Source organism: Rhododendron vialii, chromosome 6a (genome assembly GCF_030253575.1).
Source record: "Rhododendron vialii isolate Sample 1 chromosome 6a, ASM3025357v1".
NCBI classification, from domain to species: domain Eukaryota; kingdom Viridiplantae; phylum Streptophyta; class Magnoliopsida; order Ericales; family Ericaceae; genus Rhododendron; species Rhododendron vialii.
The window spans coordinates 9,021,990-9,040,808 of record NC_080562.1 but is presented as its reverse complement, the minus strand read 5'-3'; the positions used below and the strand labels follow the sequence as shown (position 1 = coordinate 9,040,808).

Genomic DNA, 18,819 nt, shown 5'->3' with positions numbered 1-18,819 from the left:
ATCTTTATGCAAAAACCATATAGATGCCTCAATTGTATATTGACCGAACTCTGAAAGCAATTCATAATTATCCTTTTTCTGTTCCCTTTTCCTGAGATAATCCTTAGCACTTTCCTCATTTTACGGATGAATGTTTTTATTATGTTAGGAGCCGTCCTAAACATAGATTTCTCATCGAACAATATAGTCATGTCCTCAATCTTAATTTGAATTTTCTTTAATTCATCTTCTATTAATGGTAATCTCTTTCTTTCTTTTTTTTAAATCTCGAACACTTCTTCTTTATACTGAACTGATTTAGTCTTATCCAGTTGTTCACTGATGTTAGTATTATCTAGTTGTTCACTGATGTTAGTATTTTGTTGTGGCGATAAAGAATTGTAAAACTTATTCCAAAACCTACAAAATGTCAGACGTCGAATAGAATTACTATCTTTATGCAAAAATCATATAGATGCTACAAAATGTCTGTGATTTGGCCATTTCTCTACTTTTGGTAGACATCTCCCCAATCTCATACATGCATTATTTCCTTGTTCCACTGCCAAATGGAATAGCATTACTGTCTGTGTTAACTAAGGGAAGTAGGCATTGGAGATACATTGCAGTTGGCGGCATGAGGGATCTCTCGATGGTTCCAGTACTAGCAATGGCTATATGCTAAAACCCAACCAGGTTCAACTGTAATTGCACCTCAGGTACGTGATTTGGTATTTCTTTAATTGGCTCGTGCAATCTCTTTCTTGCTTACATGGGCAACGTGACTTTGAAATTTTTGGCTAGGTTTGTGCATGGTGCATTCCTTTTATCCATGATACGCATTCCTTTTATCCATGATACAGTTATGTCCGTGATGCTTGATGGCTAGGTTGGAGAGAAAGTAACAGAAGAATAAAAATTGGCCGATAAGAGTTTGCCAAAATGGCAATAAAGCACAATGTCCATAATGTTGAGATTACCGAAATGTATTTGAGGCCTTGCTCCGTATAAGAAAACGGACTCGTTAGAAGCTGCTTGAACACAGATTTGCCATTGTAGTGACAAGAGAAACAGAGAGCAATGCCTGTAGATTCTGCTGCTTTCTAAGTGCTGAAGATTCTACCATTTGGTTTGTTGCTACTTGTGGTGATGTATTGATGGTAATGCCTGCTCTTGTTTGCTTGGTGTGGATATCTATTTTGGTGTGGATGCTATTATAGCTCTTGCTGCAATTGTTTTTCTTTGGACTTCTACTACATGCTGCATCTTTCGGGGATGATTTTTGCTGCTACCTCTAATACAACTTCAACCTACGGGCATGTTTCCATATTTTGGAGGGTTCCAAGTAGCCAATTTATGTCGTTGGCTTTGGGAGCGGAAAGGGTATAAGCTCGGCAAAGAAGTAAGCTTCAAGTAAAGAAAATCTGCGGAATAATATGGTTGGCCTAGTGCATGATTACATTTTCAGGAAAGCAGAATTACATTATTTATTTTTCAATGAGTCCAATTAGTCGGACTCTTTTATGTAGTTTTTGTTGGGAAATTGTTTTCCAAACTAATGTAATGAATCTTTATTCAATGGTTGAATTATTTATTGTATATTGACATTTGGATATAGTTGGTGTTGAATGAAATAAATCATTTTTGTTTCTTAAATGAAATTACCATAATCTTATTTGAAAATGCTAATATATTGGTATTTATAGAATTTATAAAAAAAATTAAAAAATTGGCTAATGTAGTAGCGTTCATCAAATGCTATTGTTTACTTTCAATAGCGTTCATTGAATGCTGTAAAAATAGTATAGTATAACAGTTAAAAAATGCTATGGAAAGTATAATATAGCGTTCTAAAGAACGCTGTGTTAGTCGATGCTATTAAAAAGTCTTCGACAATCGATAGCGGGCAAATATCGCTATTAAAAGTTTATCAAAGACAACATTCAAAAAACGCTATTAAAAGTATATCTAAGACAACGTTCAAAGAATGCTATAAAAAGGTCGTATACAATAGCGTGCAATGAATGCTATTAAAAGTCTTGACTTTTAATAGCATCGGCTAATACAGCGTTCCGGAGTTCTCCGGAACGCTATCTATGACATTCAATAGCATTTTTCGCACGCTATAAAATGTGGTTTTTGTTGTAGTGATTAAATGGTGATTTGGAGCTGGTTTCTTTTTAGCCTGTCATTAATGTCACTGATGATTCCAAGGTACTCAAGAAGATTTTGAGGGAAGGGGAAGGGATTCTTACTGCAAATGAGTGTGCAGCTGTCAACGGTGAGTATCCTTTTGTGCACATTAAGTTTTGAAGCAATGTTGTCAAGATCAATCTGGATTTGAAAATTTTCTTGATATAGCTTGAGTATGAAGCTTCTACAGTTACAGCCAGTGGCGTATTAGATAGTGGCTTGAATCTAATATTCTAGTCCGGCCCATAGCTTTTATTCAATTGAAAGAGATTGTGTTGCAAAACGGGTATTTAGTATTCGTTTATTACGAAATGTTTCGATTCTATCCTTTCGTAAAACTCTATCTCAAGATGAACTATGAGCATATGCAACCAAGTTTCTGCAACAAGCTGAATCATGCCTTTATAAACCATCATAAATGACATTAACAATGTTCTTAATGCTTTCTCCTGTCTTTTGGCAAACTGTGTATGTCATACTCATAATGTTGTGTTCTGCTTGGTGGTCTTTCTGAAACTTCAGGAGTTTTTCCCACAGGCTAAAAGCCTATATATCTATCATTGATGCCTTGGATAATAACCCCAATCCCTCTCTTGTTGCTGTAGTCGCCCAAGCAACGGGCCCTCAAAATGAACGACTCAAGTTTATCCTGTGGATATTTACGGGGGGTGCTATACTGCTATGCCTATTGGGGATGTACTAGCTCCCAGATCCCATATCGGTTATCTGTATTGCCCTATATAGGTGGGCATAGTTTGAATGAGTTTCAGTCCATCTGTTCTCCCTATATGCCTTTGGGAAAATATGATTTTGGCTTGATTGTTGGGGTATCGGCAAGACTTTATTGAGATCAATTTTGATGATTCGTTCGCTACTGGCAACATGGGTTGTACATGCTGTGGTGGCTCTTCAAAAGACTTTTGTTTTCTCTTTGCAGGAACGAGCCCATGATGGTCTTGGTTTTTATGGCGAAAGCATGCGTGGATCAAGCTTTGCCCCCTCTCACCGCTTAAAAACCTGAGGCAGCTAAATCACATGCCTTCGGGTAGCTGAGGGGAAATCGACTGGATTTCTGTGTCTTGTGTCTTTCAAGGGCGATGGTCCACCATATCAAAACAATCAAAGTAGGAGCATGACAGGGAATCATCATCAGTACCTTTGAGTCGTCGTTGCTTCTTAAAGCTTCCTTTCTAAAAATTTAAGTAGCCTAGAAGTTTGGTTGCATTTATTTATCATTATCGGTAGGACGGCCACACTGCCTTTGCATCTCTCAGTCCCTAGTGGGAACTCTTTGCCTTTGTTTTTCACCTCCAATGGTTACAGTTGCTTAGAGTTGTCTAGAATTCTTAGCTGGTGACATTTTCCAGTTCCTTTATGCTTTGTCTTCTTATTCCAAAGGAAAAATAAGGAAAGCAAAAGCAAAAGTAAGTATAACTTGCTTTGTATTGTGCATGAATATTCTAGGAAGGATGAGGGGAACAGATGCCCTTAGATTTTTCACTATGAAAGCATGTCTTTCTTAAGTGCGAAATCAAATCGGGACAATATCTCAAGAAACAATATTAATTCTAGTTCCACAACCAATTTTACGTGCGCACATACACTCGCACAATTGTCGGTATCCCATACCTACGCACCCCTATGTGCAAAATAGGGGTGTGGAATTAACTAGATTAATTCCTGCAAAGCCAGGCCTTTTTTTTTTTCTTGACAACTAAGGAACAACCCTACAGTTAGGTCATTAAATGGACCCGACTGAGAAGCCCAAATCTCCGGTTTTAAATAGCACTGACAAGCTTCTCTCATCGGCTACAAGGGCTCCAAAATGGAGGCGTTGAATATAGAATCGAATTGAAGACCACCTCCCCCTTCCAGGATTTTCACTCAAAAGTTGAGCGCGGCCACACCAGTCACGACCTCCCACTTACTTCAGAGTACTCACCCGGTGGAAAATCAAACCCCGAACCTTAAGGAGTGCTCCCAAAATCTCGGCATTCGCCCGAACCGCCAAGGCAATCCTGGGTGTGTGCCAGGCCTAGGCCTGCTTTTAGCAATGCAGATCTTTATTTTCCACACTCAAACAGTTATAGAATGAGAGAGGCGGAGGCTTCTGGAGAGCTTCTCTAAGCTCTTTTTTGCCCCTCCTCCTGCCATCCCCCCTCCCCCGGCGGAAGCGGGGGTGCTGTTCCCTTGCCAAGGGGACAACAACCGATTTTTGGGCCCATTCCGGTCTCGCTCCGATGATCGGAAACGTTCACTTTGTAGAGCTCGTCGAGTAAAATAATTATGCAAAAAATCAACTTAATTGGATATCATTAAGTGTTTGATTGGAGCCCATATAACTCTTTGTCCATGGGTTACAGTGGATTTGATCCAGTATTTCGGATCCATTCTTTTCAAGATAAAAAGGTCCCTATCAGGCACTTAATAATATCCAATTAAGCTATTTTTTGCATAGTTGTTCTACTCGACGAGCTCTACAAAGTGAACGTTTCCGATTATCAGAGCGAGACCGGAGTGGGCCCAAAAATCGGGCACAACAACACGTTACTGCCCCAAGGGGACAGTAGCCCCCCGCTTCCCTCCTCCAGGCGGCTCCCTCGTCTTCTTCCCTCCTCCTCCTCCTCTCCTTCCTTCATGGCTATGAGATGGTTGAGACTCTCTCCTTCGGGAGAGTAGATCCCACTCTCCCCATTATATTTGGATTTCGGAGACACAGATCTGGAGTTCTAGGTCTGGGTATTGGCTCTTGAATCGGTCCGGGAGACGGTGTTCTTGAGCTCTCCAAACGGCGACGGTGGTGTCGTCAAGATGCAGATCCAGTGGTGATACTGCGGCGGGAACTGGCGATCCTTCACCCATCTCTTTGAGCGGAGTATTAGGTCCTCATCGGCACTGCGCAGTTTTTTGACTTTGTTTTGTTTTTGTTGTTTTTTTTAGACCGGTGGTGTCCTTTCTTGTACTTTGTTTTGATGTATATATGGAATTATCTTATTCTTCAAAAAACAATTACTCCGTATACAATGACAAGAGGCTATGCATGCAAATAGAAGTGTAGCATTTCCTATCATGGGGGATGGTTGCTTGCAAAAATGCTGCCCGCGCAACCGTTGTTGTTGGTTGTGCGCTTAATTCTGGCCGTCCAGATATGTTTGGACGGTCTAGATTTTTAAAAAAAAATTCTTCCAAGAAAAAATTTAACTTTTCCGGAGAAAATTTTGAGTGAATCCTCATCATTTATTACAATAATGAACAAATAGAAATTGATTGTGTATTGTGTTTTACACGACGATCGTGTATGTTAACACTTGGAGTTGATAACCCCATCCCTTAGCCTGGACCATTCACATCAGATGGTCAAGTTAGGAAACCACAGGTCGACACAACAACGTTAGCAATTTGATTTGATTACCAGTGACATTGAACATGTACCATTTCGAAGTACTAACTCCATTAATTATTCAACTAATTATTTTTCCTTAAGTATCAAGTTTGATGCTTTAAATTTTGGATAGCGATAACCCATTCTTAACATAATTTATAGTATTATCTGTAACGAATCTACAAGGATCTACATTTGAGGAAATTCCAGTAAAAAAATTAAATATGATATTTAATATTTTAACACCAGATGCCTATTAATTTTATGAAATACTATGATATTGCATCTCACTCCTTATCTCACGTCTCTATCCGTGTATCACGTATTTATTATTCATAAATTTTTCAATATCGTCAAATAAAGTGTACAGGATCTAAGATACATAATTCTCTGATGCTACCCGTCGCTCTAGCTCCCAAATCTCACGTTATGCTTCCGCTCCCGCTCTCATTTCAGGAATAATTTAGAGGAGTACTCTTTTCCCACTCACACTCGCACGCACAGGGTATGTAACGGCTCTAACAGGGTGTTTCCACTGAACTAAATAAACTGAAACTCATATTTTCACGGATTTTTATATAAAGATTCTCCTCAAATACATTAACCAATATACAAAATATCATTTAACGGAAATAACTTGGCTATACAAACAAAAAAATTAGCGGAAACGTAACCGTAATTTAGGTGTGGTCCTACATCATTCTTTTGAGAACAAAAGTCAATTAAAGACACTGTTAAGAAATGTATAATCCCTGTATAAACTTTTATGGGGAAAAATTGAAAACGTCAAAAGGTGGACTTTATTTTTTCCTATTTTCTTTGGGCCGAAGCAACCACGGAAAACGGCTAACGTTGCGTTCTTATGAACCTTAACAAATTTAATTTAAATTTAGAAATTTTGTCCTTATTTAATTTTTTTTAGCATTTATTAGTTGTGCGCCGAACTTTTGTATGTTATTGATTTATCTTGATGAGAGGAATTGAAAAAGTAATTTTTTTTTACTTAGAACAAAAAGTGACATTTTTTCTTTCTAAAAAGTGGTTATTTGTCAAAATATTTGAGTAAAAATAAGGAAATTAATTTTAGCACTCTAAAAATTGATGGAGGGGCTCCAAAACGATGTCGTTTTGTGTATCAAAACTGTTCAGTTTTGGAGCCCCTTCATCAATTTTTAAAGTGTTAAAATCACAATCCAAAAATAAAATTTTCTTACTTTTCAATTCCTTTTGTCGAGACAAATTAATACTTTACAAAAGCTCAGCGGACAAAATTTTGAGATTTAAATTAAGTTCATAACAACGCAGCCTAATTCCAGCCCCCGACCGGTCCCATTTAAAAAACACACACAAAAGAAAAGACAAAACAAACTTAGCGCACAAGTCAACTCACCCGTACCCCGTCAGCACCTATAAATCGCCCCCGACAGTTTGCCCCACAAGTTACCTATAGCAATTACCCAAATCACCCCTATTCAATTCAAATCCAAAACCTACAGTAAGTCACGTGCTGGCGTGCACGAGAATTAAGAGCGCAAACGCAGTACAAAAAATGAAAATAAGAGCGCGAAATATTTTGAAAGATTAAAAGATTAAGAGCGCGAGGACAGTATGGAAGTTGAGAGTAAGAGCGCGGACATTTTGAAAGATTACCTGAATTAAGTCCAAAACAAACGTTGCATACTCACCACCGGGGCAAAATAGTAAATTCAACGGCCAAGTCTCCTCACGGACCCCCTCTATATATACGCACATGCGGCAAAACTCTGGTTCTCAGAAGTTCTTCGTTCACCTCTCGTGGTCGAAAAAATCACTTGTGTTCGGAGCTTCTCACAAATAATTTCCAGCCATGAATTCCCGTGCAACGGCGGCGTTTAACCGGAGAAACTCCGTCGTGAAGGCCATCGCCGTTCGTCCCAAGCTTTTGTCGCCGTCGGTATCCGTGTCATCAATCCCCGACGATTCCGTTGATTCCGATTGCTGTAACGCTGAGATGCTGGTGCAGAACTACTCCAATTTCCAGCGGAGTGGGCCCCCGGCCCGGCTGATGTACTACGACGACAACGGGTCGTGGTCCGATTTCACCGTCGACGTGGCGGATTCGGTCCGGTTAGGGTTTCAGGAAGGAAAGGCGGTGGTGGAGGTCCGATTCGGTAAGGCCGTTCACCTGTTTGATCTCTACCGTATGCTGCAGGTTGACTTGGATACCGGCGATCAGAGGTCACTCGCCTGGATTGACGCTCACGGCAAATGCTTCTTCCCCAAGACCTTCGTCGGCAGCAGTGGAAAATTTCCAAATTCCGCCAAAGAAACAGTTGAAATTGCGAAGGTCAGCGTGGATTCGAAGAAGAGGAGGATAGGAAGCGAGGTTATCGAGCCTGAGGAAAGTCGTTGTGGAGCGAAAAAATCACGGACTAGTGATGATGACGTGGAATTTCAAACGCCTGCGTGGCCCAAGACGAAGCTGTTGAGGGAAGGGGAGAAGGCTCATGCGATAGTGAAGAGCCTGTTTCTGTCGGGGCTGGGGTTTACTGAGTCATCGGGAGCTAGGATCACTTCGATTCACCAGTGGATGCGGAGTGGTTGTTTGGACAGAGCTCGGTACGAGGTTTTCCAGAAGCAGCTGGAGATTACTAAGGTTGCCAGGGGAGATTCCAAAATGACGTTCGCTTGGTACGGGACTTCAGCCAGAGGCGTGGCGAGCGTTTTGAGCCACGGGTTCTCGGTTCCGAGTAAGGTCCCGGGCCCCGAGGCTCATGGAGTCGGTATCTACTTGTCTCCTATACGCTCACCTCACTTAAGGTATACACTGCATACATTATATACACTCTGTGTTTATCGACGAGTTGTTTTGGTTGATGATTATAAATTGATTGTTGAACTGTGGTTTTAGTGCTATGTTTATCCAAGGTAGATTTAAAAAGAACAAATACATTCTCTGTTTATCAATGAGTTGTTTTGGATGATGATTTTCGATTGTTGGTATTAGAGAGTGATGGTTGAATTGTGTTTTTAGTGCTTGTTAACCAAGATAGGTTTGAAAAGAAGAAGTACATTCTGTGTTTATCAATGAGTTGTTTTGGTTAATGATTTTATTGTTGGTTTTGGAGAATGATGGTTGAATTGTTCTTTTAAGTGCTATGCTATCCGAGGTAGATGATAATGGCGAAAAGCATGTTATCTTGTGTCGGGTTATATTGGGGAAATGTGAGAAAGTGGAAGCGGGGTCCAGACAGATGTATCCTTCCGGTGTGGATTTCGATTCTGGTGTGGATGATCTTATGAATCCTAAGTGGTACGTCGTGTGGCGCGCCAATATGAACACCCACATACTTCCCGAGTGTGTCGTGAGCTATAGATCTTCTGATTTTGTGCCAGGTAAATATAACTCTTGCCCTTGGTGGCATCAATTTTTTGTGCACATTTCTGTATCTCCTTCTTTAGAAACTAGGGTTTTTCTATTTATTTGTTTTTAGGGCAAATTGGAGGGCCATCTTTTGTTAAGTCTGCTAAGGATTCATCCACTCCGTTGTTTGCAAAGCTACAATTGAAGATTGGGACCTCTCTTCCTTCCTCAAGAGTTCAGGAATTTCGATCTTTGTGCACTGCATACAAGGTAAATTACGCAAGTTTTCTTGGGGAAGAGGTTGTTTGCTTTTGTTTAAGTTTGTCCATTATTTTATAGAATAACCATAGTTCTTGATGTTGATTGTAATTGTCCATTTTCTCCCAGGATGGGAAAGTGGCGAAACATGCTTTCATGAAACAGCTGCGATCAGTTGTTGGGGATGATATGCTGGCTTCGGTGATTCGTGAAGTTCGTGGCTGAAACGAGGTTTTCCAAGTTTTGTTTCAGTTGGGGTACTTAGATTTTGTTCCTGTTATACACAGTATACCATTGAAACAAACCATAGAATGTTACCAGAAGGGATTTCAAGAGGAAAGCCTCTTAGGTGTTCAAGAAAATACTCAGTTTTTCTTTTTAAAAGCTTTACTCCATCGTGAATGTAGCAACTAGTGACAATCTTCAATTTCATTTGGAAACTTTTCATTGGCTATTATTGTTTTTGTCTAGTACTTTCGTGATGCTTTTTATGTTTCTAAGTAGATAGAAACTCAGTGAATGGACATCCATGAGTTATGGATGAAGATGAAGTTGCCAACTTGACAATAGTCAAGTCTCTGTGTGCTTACGATCGTCATATTTGCACAATGTAAGAGAATCTGTGCTAATATGGGGGAGCATTTATACTTGCATCTTCGTGAGAGCAGAAGGGGAAGTACTACGTTTTTGCATGCATGCATTATATTTGACGTGAATATCTTTAATGCTTTTGGGGCTTGTTAGAGCTTGTCCCATATTAGTTAAATTATAATCTCAAAAACTACTATATGGGCCTAAGCGGCCTCTCCATTCATTATTGGTTTTGAGTTGGATGCTTTAACATGGTATGGTATCAAAGCTAGGCTTTTAGAGGCTTTTAGACAAGACTCTCTTAATTGATTGCCCCATTGTTTGTGCATTAAGCGCACCTTGTTTCATTGTTCGTTGTGATCTCAATGTTACAGATCCTTACTCCTTTGTTTACCTCTCCATGTGTGGGTCAGGGGTCGTACGTGCGATGGGGTGTTAGAGCTTGTCCCACATTGGTTAATTATAACCTCAAAAACTAATACATGAGCTTGTGCATCTTCTCTGCTCATTGCCAATTGATTTCTAGTTGGATGCTTTAACAGTTCTCATAGTCTTCTTCTTCTTCTTCTTTTTTCTTTCTGATCAGCTAGTATTCTTGGGAAAACTTTTTAAAGCAGCATGCTTCTTTCTCTCTCTCTCTCTCTCTCTCTCTCTCTCTCTCTCTCTCTCTCTCTCTCTCTCTCTCTCTCTCTCTCTCTCTCACATCGATTGTTAATACAGAATGTCATTTGTTTAGCGTTTGAAAGTTCCTGATGTGGATTTAGGTTATTCTTCCTTAACAAGTGGTTAGTAATCATTATTATTTAGTTTAAACCTAGATTCGATGAGCTATCCTTTTATTTTTCAGACGAAATAAATTGCCATAATTGCATGCCAAAGAACCACTCAACGTGATATTTGCTAGTATACTGATTTCCCATGTATGGCAACTTTAATGACCATATATCACGCCAAAACAAAGTTCACCAACCATGTTTGCACCCTAAGGAATAATCAGCTGGGAGAATCCCCCATAACCTTCATTATGTATGTTAACTTCCTATTTGCCATAAAAACCTCTATATTTGTCCTTTTGCAGTCTCCAACATTTACAACCGTATTTCCGTGACACTCCTTCGGTTTCTCCTTTTTCAATACAACTTATCCTGTAACGCCTTGTTAAAAATGTCCAACTTCCTAGTTCACCCACCGCACCTGCTTTTACTGTGATGAATGGAAGTGTAATGAAAATGAGAACCCAAGACGCCAAGAACTGACTCACAGTATAGAGAAAGCTCTGTTTTCTTGTTTAGTGATCAATATTCAACTGAATTGTCTTAAAGCTTACAACTCATGTTGTAGTAGAAGAAACCCTACATACTATAACGTAGGAAATAAAGAAAAAGGGATCTATATCGTCTACTAATTCTTGTTGACCAAGCAAACATGGAAAAGGAAAGTCAAATCCACTCAAATCAGGAAACTAAATCCTCTAGACTACCCAGTTCTAATATTGCATCATTCCTAACAAAATAATAAGATCAGTTTATAAAATCAAATATAATATTGCTAAATTTAGATACTATTTTCTAAAAACCCAATCTGCATCATTCTCTCTAGATTGAGAAAACTAGTCCTCGAGTTTCCATGACTTGAAGCTGTTGAATTTCTATTCGCCTATCTGCATCAATTTTGTGCTTCAATCTAATGTTTTGGAATCTAAATTGTGAAAAGCCTTCAAAACCTAGATGAACAATTTTCTTTCCCGTATGGTAAAAAACATCGACTTTTAAACCAGCCAATTCTTGCGCACGTTGAAATGGTGGATAATTTCCTTTTCCATCTCATCTGAAAATGGAGAGACACCACTGCTTGGCGCTTGCTCCAAAGATGAATCAACTACAGTCTCTTTAATAAGTCCTTCATCATAATTAGACAATTGACACCAATCCACAATTGGATCTTGAATTATGTTCTTGCTTCTTAGTGAATGGCCACTCAACCGTGACATCTTCCACAATGGAACTGAATCCAGTGCTCCTTCCAGGTGCACGCAACCTTTGATTGTCGATGTGTCATTTTTGAAACAAGGCTCTCGTCCCTTAGAATCTGCTCGCACCATTGGTTCTCAGCTAGCGGGCCTCCATTTTCTTCCTTGACATCATCATCTTCTTCCTCCTTCATAACCTCGTCCTCCTCAAGATGTCGGTTAGAATAACGGTGGTTAGGCCAAGTTCTAGGAACTAGAGCAGCCACCAACTCTAAATTTTTTTTATCAACGCATGACTTCATTGCCATTTGACTTGCCTCCATCCATTGCAACCTCTCCATCCGTGCAGTGTCCTCCTGCGCATACATGCCGTCAATGGTATCCTGCCTACCTCTTTTGCCTACAGCTCCACCTCCTCGAACCATCTTTTAGCATTGAAACTCATTTTAACTGATGCAGGGACATGTATTGAAAAATAAGAACAATGCAAGAACAAACTCACACTATAGAGAAAGCTCTTTGTTTTCTTATTATGAAAACTTAACCAAATTGTCTTAAAACTGACAAACTCAATTTGTAAATTCAACTAGTATTAAGTAGGTAGTAAGTGTGTCGAATATTGATGGGCAATAGGAGCCTTGAAGTGGATCCGGGGTAACCACTGGGACGCTGAAGACTTGGGGTGCCGAAGGCGGATGAGGAGAGAGCCAAAGACAAGTCCTAGAGAGAGAGAGTGGCAGTGACGAGACCAAGAGATCCGTATGGGAGTAAAAGAGGGTATTGGGGAGGGTAAGATATGTTTGGCCGTTATGATAGCCCAAGTGTCCACGTATAGGGGTGAGGGATTTCCCCGAAGGAGGTCCGACTGAGGGGATACGTGACCGCTTCCTTATGGTTGCTCAATTGAGGGTCAACAACCAAGTGTCATAAGTCAAAGGTTATTTGAGGCTGGGGTTAGCTGGCAAGGGGGTATGTGGAGGGTTGTTAGTGGTTAGTGGTTACTGGTTTGGCAAAAGGGAGGGTATAGCCATGTGAGGTCTAGGCCCTAGGCTTGAAGGTTCATTGACCAGAGGTCAGTGATATGTGGAGCTTTAAATCATGCAAGCTTGGGGATCGCAGGAGTGTCGGATGGTAGGTGAAGGCTGATTATTGAGCCTGAGGCTTCAATGGGTAGGTATGATACAGATCTCGATGAAGCTTGACCTTTGGTCAACTAATCTCTCTCTCTCTCTCTCTCACACACCCTTTTATGAAGGGAGCTCATTCCTTCAGACGATCCCTTGAGCTCTAGCCTCCATTACATAATCCTCCTTCAGTCTCAAGCAACTTGGGCCCTGCGGTCCCTGCCTTCAACCCGAGTGTGAATCTTTGCCCTCAGGGGCGGGTTACCTTTGCGTCATGCCTCAGGGATGTCCTTCGGCCAGGATAAAACCTTCATTCCTGAAGTTGCCTTACTTCAAAGTTCAAATCTTAGTATTTGGTACCATGTACCCACAATAAGCTACTTAGTTTTTGTGAATTTTGTAGCCTATATGTTAAGAGGCACTTAAAATTTTAAGCAATGTAAAATGTGATTATCAAACCAACTTAATTAGTAATCACTTAGTCCATTCAGTTTTAAGTGTTAAATTGTGTCATCAAACAACCCTTCACATAACTAGTGATAACAAAAACTTTTATGTAGTTGTGAACAAAAGCTGCAAAAACATGCTATTTTTTTATTATTATCTATGGCTATAGCACTACTGGGCTTCAAGGCACTTCTGCCCTTGAGCCAATCAATCACTTGAAGTTCAAGAGCGGAAATGATCTTCACGCGCTCCTTGGAATAAAGAGGTATATATAACCCTTGTTAAATGAATTCAAATAACCACATAGCATGGTCTGGTATAAGCTTCCCCACTTTTGTCAGTAAGGGTTCCCTCATTGAAGATTTTATCAAGTAAAGGATATCAATGAAGGGGTACCAAAACTGCTCTTGCTAACATGATCCATATGTAGGTGTGTGTCTTTCATTCCTAAATGGTTTTCATGGAGATGTGGAGGTTAACTATCGGCTGTATAAATCGAAGGATATAACTTCTTAATTGGATTGGACCAAGTACTAAATGCAATAGTTTTGACCTTTTAGGTGGTGGAAAATTTGCAAACCTTCGAGCGTTATTTCTTGTTCGTACAGTACTATTTAGCCAATCCTGGAAGCTCCAGGAAGGCAGGAACCATAATCTTGAAATGTTTCTTGGTACTTCATTTCCTTCTTTCCATTTTTTGATATTCATGAAATATTCGACCTTTTCGTTAGACTACCTTTAGTTATGTTTTCGATGGAATTAAAACCTTGCATTTAGTGAGATCCAAAAAGTCCTTGTAGGAAACAAGGAGTGAACTATTTCAAAGAGTGATCTTTTGGTGGTTCGGATTCAAAATGGGGATTTAGTATTCTATACATTTAGATGAACTATGAGCATATGCAAGCTAGTTTCTGAAACAAGCTGAATTATACCTTTAACCGTCATTGTTAGGTTTATAGGTTATTTGAAGTAGTTTGTTGTGTTTCTTATTTGCCACTGGAGAGCAAGCTGTTTTAAGCTTGTCCTAGTTTGTTGGCATTTTGGAACTTCCAAAATCAATGGCATTAAAGGCATTTAAAATTCATTGGCCTATATATCAAGTTGCTTTAGATGGAAATTTATACTTTTATATTATGAAGTTCAATTAATATGTTACTTAATAGTTAAGTCTAAGAGGGATATAATTTGCAATTATGGAGCCACATTGTTGTTAAGTTTGGAAATTGTTAAGTAGGAAATATCCACTCCTTACATGCCACTATTTTTATTCATTTTTGGAAAATCGTCCCTTTTAGAAGAGTGAAAATGCATGTTGTTACAGTAACATAGATGGACATTTTTGGCAATTTCAGACTGCTATTTGAGTGAATGCATTTATTGCATATCCCCCTTTTCTGATAAATAAAATAGAGGGGCATTTTTGGGGTTTAGTAGGTGAAAAAACAGCTCGGAGTCTGGGACATGGGGATCGTTTTCAAAATATAAACTGTTTTTTGGTTTTTAAAATTCTAAGGAAATGAGCTTGTTGCTAGAAATTCTAAACTCCACAAAATGATGTATGTTAATTTCAACATGCTAGCTTGTTAATAATAATCAAAATCATTAATCTTGTGCCCCTAGTGTTTTTAACTTCATGTATTTTTATTGGAAAGAGTTCAGCAATCTGAACATTCTGCCTCTAGTTTATAGGAACAGCAGTTCTCTCTGGCTTTGATCTAAAATGTATATCACAAACAAGCATAGACGAAGAAGAACTACAGGTGGTGTTCATGTTATGGAACTTTCTCATTTTTTTTTTTTTTTGATCAGTATGTTTTATTGTTGAGTTGCACATTTTTATACTGGCTTGATTCAGTTAACTGGATGGATCTATTGCATCTATTGTGCAGCGATTATTCTGTGTTTGCAGATGTCATTGTGTTGGTGGTAGGGCACATGAAATGTGAACAGAAAAGACTGGAAAAGGTAAGTTTGATCATTGACAAAGTGTTGTTTTCAACAAAGATGACTACGATCCATGGTGCGAAGTATCTTTGACTGTGTTTGGGGCATCGAGAACTAAGGGGCAGTCTATGTATTGTGTCTGAAGTAATTTGTGCAACATAGTTACCGCCCCAAACAATGCCCCCACAGATGAGCACAATGAGAACTCATTTGTATTCACTATTGGTAACATCTGAAACGATGTTAACTAACAAAGCTGATAGACATAGAGGGCGTATTGAATTCGAGGAAGCTATGATCGTGGAAATGTATTATCAGATGTCTTTGAACTACGGTGCTAACATCTCTGGTGTCTGTCTGGTGTCTGTATAGTGTATATCAACCTGTTATGTTTTTCGTATAGAAACTGGAATTATTTTTTGACCAGTTGGTGATGGAAAGGAAATTTGCTGGTTGGGGTTGGTGCTGTTTTGGTGCTCTTAATTGGTTCCTTATGGCATTGTTTTTCATTGGTTGTTACTTCATATTGTTCCAGGATGGGTGTCTCAGGCATGTCTAAAACTTGAAAAGTTTCCCCTTGTCAACTGGTTGTTGAGGACTTTCCATATCTGAAATTCTAGACTGCTTAGTTAGAAACCATCAGCTTACGTGTTCAGGGTAATGTTTTCAGGCTTTATGTTCTGGTTAAGTAGATCGAACCTGCAGGAGATCTGGAAATACCAGAGGAAAGTTCTTCAAACAATCAACTAGAAGTACTCCCTCCGTTCCTAAATGAGAGTACATGTTACTATTTCGGACACTTCAAAAAATTATTTATATCTTTCAATCTATAATGCTAAAAATATTCAATATGGATCTTGTTTGATAGATTTCAATTAGTTTTATTCAAAAAAAAATTTAAAATCATAAAAAATATTAGAAATTGAAAGATATAAACAAAATAAAAATCACAAGAAAAAGTGAAAGTGGACTCTCGTTTAGGAACAGAGGGAGTGTTAAATTGGGCCTGGATTTTGTTGAGTCTGTCAAGATTACAAGGCTGAGAAAGAAAATTCAGGCTACTAGATTACAAGGCTGCCTGATGGTACTGAAAACTTGGACCTGGTTGTTTTGTTATTTCTACTCCTGCATCATGCCAGTTCTGTATTCTTTTGTAATAGTTGTAGATTGCGCGAGCGGGAATAAGACTTCATATCTGTCTGCTTGACTTCAGGTTGTGGTATTTGTTCTGCGACAAGTGGTAATCTTAGAAAAGGTTAAGCAATTCCGTTCTTTTGTTTTTCCGTTTCTGAACCAATTTTGATACCAATAGCTTGGATTAATAAGGTACAAAAGAGTAAACTGATGCGATCTTCCTGATGTCTCTGTAATTTACATATTGTTATCTAGTCACTAATCAGGTAAACATGGTCCTCTTATGTTGCAACCTTTAGTTCCTTTTTCCCCCTAATAATTTTTGTAGTCACAACTACGTTCGATTTCTTGCGCACCAGACGTAGCTTGTGATTTGGTTTTACCGGTTGGAGTTTTCTCTTAAGCTCGGGAATGGGGAATCTCTGCAGTGCATACTCGGTATGTTTGCAAGGTAAAGTAGGAAGTCTTCTGTCTTATAAATGTCCGAATTACTTTCTTATATTACTTATTGTATGTTCGCAGGGTGACGTAAGCAGCCTCCGGTATTATAAACATCGGAATCAAGTTTGCCTTATAGAAATTGCTCAAGAATATCAAGTTGTTCATGTTAGAGAACTTCTCACAAAATATTAGACTCTTAGAGGTTGAAATGTGGGAGGAACGCTACTAAGTAATGTTTTCTTGTTTGGGGCCAGGGCTTTCTGTGATTTTGACCTCTATGATTCCGAACTGGGTGCTTATTTGGGGTGTTGCAGCTTTATTACTGAATTTGGTTGATCTAATCTGGAAGTTGCAATGACAAGAACAACAAAGGTAGTATGGTGAATTGCTTGTGTTCTGTTCTTGTTGTGAAGTTTTTCCTATCCATGGATTTCTGGGTTTGGACAGTTAGCGCTTAGAGCGGCAGTCATTTTTATGCATCTTTGGTCCTCCCTCTGGACAAACACTCGCTACAAAAGTAAAATAAAGCATGAGATATACCCATGATAAGTAGTGTGGCTTTGTAAATGATGAAGAGGAGAGCATGATTGTACATATCAAAATTCGCGTTGTGCAACAGTTCCTTTCAGTATCTAATGGTCATGATCTTGTCTCAGCAGGTGCACGTTCGGATCCATATATAGAATCAGCACTACCGGGGTTTTCCAGACATGGAACAAACTAGAAGCTTGACCAGAAGTCATAAATAGGGTGAGTATTTAAGCAGGAACTCAAGCAATATAATACCAGATGCTTTTTTTTTTTTTTCCTTTCCGTTAAAGAATACCAGATGCTTTGTTATTTATTCACTCTTTTTCCCGACGTTGAAGGAACTGATCTCTCCGTGAGAAGGAGAACGTTGCCATTTCAACCTATAGTGGGGAACCTTGCCAAAATTTGACCATTTGTCCATAGATAAGATTTCAAAAAAATTTATGTGGTACCAACATGAAGACACAACTATCATATGCATTTGCTATTTGGATGAATCTGAACTTAGGTATTGGGTAGTGGAGGAGAATCGAAATTAAATATGAACCAAGCTTTTAGTAAAGCTTTCGCATGATTAGAAGTTTGAAATATGGGGTGATCGTGAGTTGGAAAATGGTTTTTATAATAGTTTTATGTATCATGTGGTTGTGGCTTATGGTGGTCCAAAAGATTCAAGAATCCACAAAGGCCGCTCGATGGTGGGCTCAGAGGTTTCTTACATATCTATTTTGGAGGTTCTAAAATAGCAAAGGCCAATTCTGTCCTAGAATGGGAAGAAAGTTTGAGGCCAGTTATTAGAGAGAGAAAAATCGATACGAAAGATGGAATATCGAAACAAAAACTAGTCTTTCACGAGTTGCATTTTAGGAATTGAATGAAGGGGATATTTCAGTGGGAGGTATATCATCGAAACTTATTTTCGTACGGACTCTTAATCTCAATGTGGATTGGTCGAATTTTGTGGGTCCATCATGGCGTTCACCTTGTTAATTTGAGCCGTTCATCTTTTAGACTCGTGTGTGTAGACTGTAGACTATTTTGCGATATATTAAATTGGTCCAATAATTATAGCTAAACAATTTTAAAATAGAAACTAAATGTTATTTTTAGTAACAAACCGTCTATTTGCTGGACGTTTTTGATGAATACAGGTTTATTATCAAGGGTCCAAGGTTCATGTAATGCACCTTGATCGAGACCGATTGTCTTTGTCTTAAATCGTACTGACTCCAGTTTTTTGAAAACAACCTCCCTCCGTCCCAAATTCTTTGTCCAGTCCGCAAAACGGAGTGTTAAAAATAATACAATTTTTTCAAGAAAAAATTCAAAATTTTTTCACAAATTAAAAATACTCATTGATATTTAGTAAGTTGTTAAAAAACTTTTGATTTTTTCTTGCAAAAATTGTATTATTTTTAACACTCCGTTTTGCGGACTGGACAAAGAATTTGGGACGGATGGAGTAAATGGTTGAATATTGTTC

The 18,819-nt window shown here is 38.9% G+C and overlaps 1 protein-coding gene and 2 long non-coding RNA genes across 7 annotated transcripts; all 3 read left to right on the top strand.

Annotated features, from left to right (window-relative positions):
* The first annotated feature begins 2,129 nt into the window (after positions 1 to 2,129).
* On the top strand, positions 2,130 to 3,346 carry LOC131329505 (uncharacterized). 2 transcript variants are annotated; one of them, XR_009200779.1, is made up of 3 exons: positions 2,130 to 2,260; positions 2,778 to 2,916; positions 3,110 to 3,346. It is a non-coding gene; the product is annotated as an uncharacterized LOC131329505 (long non-coding RNA). The 2 variants fall into 2 exon arrangements; XR_009200778.1 differs by having other exon boundaries at positions 2,136 to 2,916.
* A 3,976-nt stretch (positions 3,347 to 7,322) lies between these two features.
* On the top strand, positions 7,323 to 9,612 carry LOC131328804 (probable inactive poly [ADP-ribose] polymerase SRO2). The gene is made up of 4 exons (XM_058361712.1): positions 7,323 to 8,353; positions 8,688 to 8,929; positions 9,028 to 9,167; positions 9,285 to 9,612. The coding sequence occupies exons 1-4, from the start codon at positions 7,401 to 7,403 to the stop codon at positions 9,378 to 9,380; spliced, it is 1,431 nt and encodes a 476-aa protein (XP_058217695.1). The 5' UTR covers positions 7,323 to 7,400; the 3' UTR covers positions 9,381 to 9,612.
* A 3,022-nt stretch (positions 9,613 to 12,634) lies between these two features.
* LOC131328805 (uncharacterized) lies at positions 12,635 to 18,528 on the top strand. 4 transcript variants are annotated; one of them, XR_009200519.1, is made up of 6 exons: positions 12,635 to 13,957; positions 14,969 to 15,251; positions 16,444 to 16,802; positions 16,887 to 17,177; positions 17,465 to 17,555; positions 17,675 to 18,300. It is a non-coding gene; the product is annotated as an uncharacterized LOC131328805 (long non-coding RNA). The 4 variants fall into 4 exon arrangements; XR_009200517.1 differs by lacking the exon at positions 17,675 to 18,300 and adding an exon at positions 18,488 to 18,528 and having other exon boundaries at positions 12,635 to 15,251; XR_009200516.1 differs by having other exon boundaries at positions 12,635 to 15,251.
* Positions 18,529 to 18,819: the final 291 nt, after the last annotated feature.